The sequence below is a fragment of the Acartia tonsa genome, chromosome 12 (assembly GCF_053477335.1).
Source record: "Acartia tonsa isolate MP-2025a chromosome 12, ASM5347733v1, whole genome shotgun sequence".
In the NCBI taxonomy this organism is placed as follows: domain Eukaryota; kingdom Metazoa; phylum Arthropoda; class Copepoda; order Calanoida; family Acartiidae; genus Acartia; species Acartia tonsa.
This window is the reverse complement of record NC_137271.1, coordinates 17,222,505-17,229,736: the sequence shown is the minus strand read 5'-3', so window position 1 is coordinate 17,229,736 and position 7,232 is coordinate 17,222,505. Positions and strand designations below refer to the sequence as shown.

Sequence of the window (7,232 nt, the reverse complement as noted above, 5' to 3'; positions counted from 1 at the left end):
ACTGCTAAACATATATGAATTTAATTGTTTAATATACTTCCCAATCCAAGTAGACTAGGCCCCCCTTTTTAATTGTCATTTTTTTCTCTCCGGTTTAAAGCAAGAGTTTCCGTCTTCAAATTTTATTAAAAAGTCTGTCAATGCCAAAATTAAGTCATACCTATCAAGGAATTTTTATTTCTCTAAAGTATTTTTTAACTTTACCAAAACATCATATAAACGTCTGTAGAATCTTTGATAGTATATAATGATCAGGTTTTAATCTATTTATACACAGGCAAATGGATGGGATAAATTTGAATTCTATTGCCGTAGCTTTATATCCCATATTCATTCAAAAAAATCTTTCTTTTAATTTTAAAATGCACAGTCTTTTTTATTATTTTGTTTCTCTCTTTCTGTTTTAACAGAGGAAATCCGGAGATATGTAGGAGAGCGACTTCCCTTCATAGGCTCTCACAAAGCGTAGCTACTCTAAATCTATGAATATGTCTGTACTAACCTATACATATGTATGAGAGCGACTTCTCTTCATAGGCTCTCACAAAGTGTCTGCGTAGCTACTCTATATCTATGAATATGTCTGTACTAACCTATACATATGTAGGAGAGCGACTTCTTTTCATAGGCTCTCACTAAGAGTAGCTACTCTATATCTAGAAATTTGGGTGTACGCACTAACCTATAGATATGTAGGAGAGCGACTTCTCTTCATAGGCTTTCACAAAACGTAGCTACTCTATATCTATGAATATGTCTGTACTAACCTATACATATGTAGGAGAGCGACTTCCCTTCATAGGCTCTCACAAAACGTAGCTACTCTATATCAATGAATATGTCTGTACTAACCTATAGATATGTAGGAGAGCGACTTCCCTTCATAGGCTCTCACAAAGCGTAGCTACTCTATATCTAAGAATATGTCTGTACTAACCTTTAAATATGTAGGAGAGCGACTTCTCTTCATAGGCTCTCACAAAGCGTAGCTACTCTATATCTATGAATATGTCTGTACTAACCTATAGATATGTAGGAGAGCGACTTCTCTTCATAGGCTCTCACAATTTTTGTATCTGTACGTACACAAGAGCGCTACTTCTGTAAAATGTTTTGAGGGTGGAATTTCTCAGCTTATACCAAAAACGAAACAACGCTTGTTGGCTTCACCTTATTCCTAGGTATTTAACTCAATTATACCTCCATGGAACACCCTAAAGTACAAGAATTTGTTTTTTTTATTTATGGTTCTGTGCCATATACTTTTGGAAATTATCGTTCCTGGTTGAACTTCTTTTTTCCCGTCTCTTTCTTCCCTTTCCCACCACACCTTATAACAAAAACAAGGATGACAACATCCATAAGTAGCGAAGCATAAAAATTGTGGATGGGAATACGTAGAAGTAGATTTAAAATCAATAATAGATTTATTGGAGAAAATAAACATGAAACCTTGTTTTATTTTGTATGATGAAGATGGTTAAAGTAAATTACATACTAGATGCACATAACAGCTTGTGGAATGGTTCAGCCTCCCAGCGGCGCAAGCGGGAACACACAGGGGTGTGGCAAATGGGCCAGGAGGCCGAGAAGGACGAAACCGGAATGTACAGTGCGAGCTGGAACCTGCAGCAGTCTTTTTTTGGCAACGGAGGGGGAGAACAGTAGCCAAGTTCTCTCTCTCCTTAAAAACATGTTGGCGTAAAACTGAAATTGCAGTTGAGGAGGAGAGGAGATTAGAGGTGGAGATTAGTATCAGATTAGTTACAGTTGAAAAAAACCCGGGACCGAGAGATAAAACAGAGAGAGGAAAAGAAGAACGGAGAAACAGAAGTAAAGAGAGGAGAAAAGAGAAACGAGAAAGAAGAGAAAAAGAAAAGACAGAGAAGAAAATAGTAGACATAGCAACTTGGAATGTTCAACGTATGTCAGTGGGGACCTACAACAGACGGAAGCTGAGAGCAGTGGCTGATTTTTCAAGTAAACAAGACTGGGACACGGTTCTACTATCAGAAGTGCTTGCCACTGATAGTGGTACAATTTGGCTGGGAGAGGGAGATAAACAGATAGCTGTTACTTACACAGAGAAAGCTGCCATTTTACTTCAGGGGAATGCCCTGACATCTTGGTGTCAGCAAGGCCAGAAAACAAAAATCAGCAAAAGGACTATTTCGGTAAAAACTATGGGCTTCTCCCTTACTTCCACTTATTTGCCTGTGTGGAATGGAAGGAACGAGGAGGAGATAGAACAAGCCAAAGAGGATCTAAAGGATCATGTAAACTGGTCTAAAAAGGACGAGATCCTAGTCATTGGTGGCGACTTCAATGCGCACGTTGGCCGCAATGAAGATAGAGAAGGAGTGTGTGGAATTTTTGGAATCAGAACGACTAACAGACAAGGAGCAGAACTACTAAGCTGGTGTGAAGACAATAATTTATGCTATGTAAATAGCTACTACAAGCATAAGAGGAGAGGCACCTGGTTCAATAATGCCCTGGGCAGGTGGTACGAGCTTGACGGTTTCATTATGAGGAACGACCAAAGACACAATCTAGTCAGGAAAGTACATACAGTACTTGAGTCATCTTTGTCAGATCATAAGCCAAAGAGAATCAAAATCATACCTAAGATTAAACCTAAGAGTTACAAGAGACAGAAGAATATTCCAAGGGTGCAGTGGGAGAAGCTAAGAATTGAAGAACATGCTTTAACATACAGACAGAAGGTGGAAGAGAAATTGGAGCAGATAGAGAGAGAAGAAAGACAAAGAACAGATGGAGTAGGATGGGATGAGATTGCCAAAGTAACTGTTGAAGCTGCTACTGAAACGTGTGGAGTGGCAGAGAAACAGATACTAAATCCCTGGATGATAGGCAGAGACGAGGAGATCACTAGAATGAGAGCCAGAATAACAGCTGCTGTTCAACAGAGAAATCAATTGACAGTGAGCATAAGAGAAGCAGGAGACAGAGATGAGAAAGAAAGATTAGAGCGAGAGAGACAACCAATCAGGGAAGAGCTGAAAGAGGCCAGAAAAGACCTGAAAAAGAAATCAGCTGATTGGGAAAAAGACTGGTGGGACGAAATTCTCAATGACTGTAAAAACGCTGGAGAGAGAGGAGACCAGGGGACAGTTTATAAACACCTGAAACAACTAGGAACGAGAGGAATAACAAAAGCACCAGAAACAACCAATATATCGATGGAACAATTCAAGAAACACTTCCAAGACATATCAAAGGACAGATTTGAAAACAGCCCAGAGGACGTAGAGGAGATCATAAACTTGATTGAAGACATAAGCAACACTGACGAAGCAAAGAACTATGCTGAAATTTTAGATGCAACACCGACAAGAGAAGAAATATTGACACAAATGAAGTTTATGAGAGAGTCTGCTCCCGGCAAGGATGGAGTCAGATTAATATACCTAATGAATGGAGGACCAGAGTTGATAGAGAAGCTGTTAACAATGATACAAGAGATGTGGGAGAAAGGACAGGAGTTTTGGGAGGATTCACTGAAAGTTGGACAAGTCATTCCCCTTTTTAAAAAGGGTGACAGGAATAATGTAAATAACTTCAGAGGAGTCTGCCTGCTAGCCATGGGCTCTAGAGTCACAGCAAGAATAGCGGCGGACAGATTACGCATATGGGCGGAGACCATGAAGTTGTTAGATGACGACCAGGCAGGGTTTAGAAAGAAACGTTCAACAGCTGATGTAACCCAAATTATGGTTCGCATCCAAGAAGATTCTAGTGACCTGTTTAAACACGCGGAGAAAGCACAGGAGAATATCCCAGATGGAGAAAAACCTGCTGCCAGGCTACTAGATCTTCGAAAAGCTTACCCAAGAGTTAACAAGCCGGCTCTCTGGATGATACTGAAAAAGTATGGGATAGGAGACAAGTTTCTGAGAGTACTAAAAGACCTTCATGAAAGTACGGAATACAGAATAAAGAGCAGGACAGGAGAGAGTGAACCATGGATTCCAGAAAGAGGACTGAGGGAAGGCTGCCCTTCTTCCCCACCATTGTTCAATATATTTCACCAAGCAGTAATGAGACTGGCCACTAAAGCCAGGAAGAGAAAGGCGGAAGAGACAGATATGGACTATGGACTGAACTTAAAATATGTCCCAGGCAGTTCTTTTCCTTGCACAAGTCTGTGGGAAAAACCAAATTCTGAGGCCAAGCGAATAAAGATTGATAAAGGTCTATTCGCTGACGATACTACAATCGTAGGCAAAAAGAAAGAGTTGCAGCAAGGAGTGGATGAAACCAAGAGGATAATGGAGAGATTTGAAGAGAGGAACAACGAGGACAAAGAAGAGCATTTAAATTTTGGCACAGAGGAGAGTGAGTCGATAAGAATGCTAGGAAGCTGGATGGGCGAAAAGAAGGACACAGACCAGAGACTAAAAAGAGGCGGAGCAGCCTGGATGAAAGTCAAGAATAGACTGAAAGGCAGTAAAATGTCAAAAAGAAGTCAAGCAAAGGTAGTGGAGGCCTGTGTTGAAAGCACGATATTGTTTGACTGCCAAGCAAGGACATGGTATGTAAGTGAAATACAGAAACTACAGAGAATGATGGACAAGAGATACAGGTTCATCTGGAGCAGGAAAACAGGACCACCAATGATCCAGATGCAGCAGGAAGGAAAGAACATGTATGACGTCAGAAAGGACCTTGGCGTGAAATCCCTGAGATGGAAAATTGAAAAGAGAGTGCTAGAGAGAATTGGACATGTTATGAGGATGGAGAACGACAGGACCGTAAAGGCTGTGGTCCTAGGATGGATGGAAGACCTGGAAACGATAGAAAAAGTACCTGGAAAAAAAGAGAAAAACAATTCTATATTGGAAGAAAATCTTGAAGGAAGCCGGAGTTGATTACACAAAAATTGGAATGTTAACACACGACAAAAAAGGATGGAAGGAAAGAGTAAACAAGAGAATGTCATTTCTTGAGGAGTGGGAGGAAAGAAAAGGCAAAAAAGTAAACGGAGAAAGTGGAGAGAGGAACCAGAGAGTACAGATACCTGTTGTACCTGGAGAAGTCCCAGGATACAAATGTGAATATGAGGGCTGCGGAATGGTTTGTAAATCCAGGGCAGGTCTCACAGTTCACAGGAAACGGATGCATGAAAGAGCCGACAACAAAGCCGTTTTCAAATGTCAGGGATGCGGGACAGTTTTCAACTATGATACTAATCTGAAAAACCACCAAAAAAGTTGTTCTGGAAGGCTGGCGCAGGATCCAGATAGGAGGAGATGCGGGAACTGTGACAGGGAAATATCCAGCTCCAACTTTGCCCGGCACAGGAGTACATGTGGAGGCCAGAACCCACCACCACCTGGCCCAAGACCACCAGCGGCCAGAACTCCATGCAACATCTGCGGAGCCATGGTCACCAAAAGTAACCTGGCCAGGCACAAGAGACAACTGCATGAACAGTAGGCAGTGTTCTATCGGAACAGAATGCCTTAGAAGAAGAAGAAGAAGATGCACATAACAATGGGAAAAAATATTTTGAAACTGTTAATGCAAAAAAGTTTTAAAATTGGACCAAAAATGCCAAAGATATGGGGAAATATATCAACATATAAAAATAGCCAAAAACCTGCTAAAAGGCAGTTTGGCCGCCATTGTTTCTTTTCATAAAACGCCAGAAATTTAATTTTAATATCTTTAACTGAAAAATTTATGAAAATTGAACCATAAACACCAAAGATATGGGTAAAAATGTGAAAAATATAAAAATAGCCAAAAACCTGCAAAAAGGCAGTCTGACTGTCATTGTTGTTTTCTTCAAACGACAGGAAATTTAATTTTGATATCTTTAACTGAAAAAATTTCGAAAATCGGACCATAAACACCAAAGTTATGGAGAAAAATGTGAAAAATATAAAAATAGCCAAAAACCTGCAAAAAGGCAGTCTGACCGTCATTGTTGTTTTCTTCAAATGACGGGAAATTTAATTTTGATATCTTTAACTGAAAAAATTTTGAAAATCGGACCATAAACACCAAAGATATGGGGAAAATTTGGAAAATATAAAAAATAGCCTAAAACCTGCTATAAAGCAGTCCGACCGCCATTGATGTTTTATAGTTAATTGTGCTCCTTAATGATGGGAATGTTGTCAAAAAATTTCAGCTCTCAATCTTTTATAGGAGCCGAGAAAATCACGTTTCCCCCAATTCATTAATTACGGACGGACGGACAGACGGACGGACGGACAGACGGACGGACGGACGGACATTGTGAATTATAGAGTAGCTTCGCTACTAAAAAACACCAACAAGTACAAAAACATCCAAAAAGCATGGCTTTGAATGTTCTAAAAGAGAGATAGAGGTAAAAATTAGAAATAGAGAGAGAGAGAGAGAGAGAGAGAGAGAGAGAGAGAGAGAGAGAGAGAGAAAAGTACGAAATAGCTGAGATGTTAGATAGTAACCAAAGACAAGAATTTAAAAAAATAAAATAAATAGAATGGAAAAAAACAATTATCAGAAACATAATTTTAGAGTTAAAAAAAGTATCTCTCTTTAATTTCTCATAGATGATATTATAATAACTCTTATTAAAAATACTAATTGCTATAAATGAATGAAATGCGAAATATATGCTAAAGTATGTTGACAATCGTTTTATTTGCGAAGAAGTAAGCGTAAAAAGTGGCTGTAATCTGACATAATATCTACAAACTATCTTTTAAATACAGTTTGACAATATTTTCGTAGACTGCATGAATGGATATAATATACGTAGATACTGTGAGAAATTCTCTCATACCCTGATATAAAATTTTCTCTCAGCTGGCTAATATAACGATACCCTCAATTCCCCCCTTCCAAATGACTTTAAACCCATCCCCTCCCCTGATCATAACTAAGGACTGTATTAGCAACCTAAATTGGCGACAAAAATTCCCCTGACACAATATCCACGTATTCTATATCTAATACTGCATGGATTTAATTACAAGTGGTTTTGGCTGACATAATATCCACAATTTGTTAATCTAATGGCATTATAACAAGTCATAAAGAAGAATAGCTTATAATGACTAAAGGTTGAGTAGTAGAAAATTATTTCAAAGTTGATACCTTCGTACGGCCCTTTTAGAAGCGAAGCTACTCTGTAATTCCAGGATTATATTACATCAAAATTTAACGAGAATTTAGCTTAGTAATGTGGACCTCATTTATTGTTCAGGTTCAACCAG

General features: G+C 39.1%; 1 protein-coding gene across 1 annotated transcript; it reads left to right on the top strand.

Moving 5' to 3' along the window:
• The first annotated feature begins 1,925 nt into the window (after window positions 1-1,925).
• Window positions 1,926-4,892, top strand: LOC145333222 (uncharacterized). Its single transcript, XM_080178363.1, has one exon. It carries the CDS (start codon window positions 1,926-1,928, stop codon window positions 4,890-4,892), a length of 2,967 nt encoding a protein of 988 aa, XP_080034489.1.
• The last annotated feature ends 2,340 nt before the right edge of the window (window positions 4,893-7,232 follow it).

What these genes read in the sequence shown, in the direction of transcription:
- LOC145333222 (XM_080178363.1), top strand. Translation starts at nt 1,926, where the DNA reads ATGTCAGTGGGGACCTACAACAGACGGAAGCTGAGAGCAGTGGCTGAT.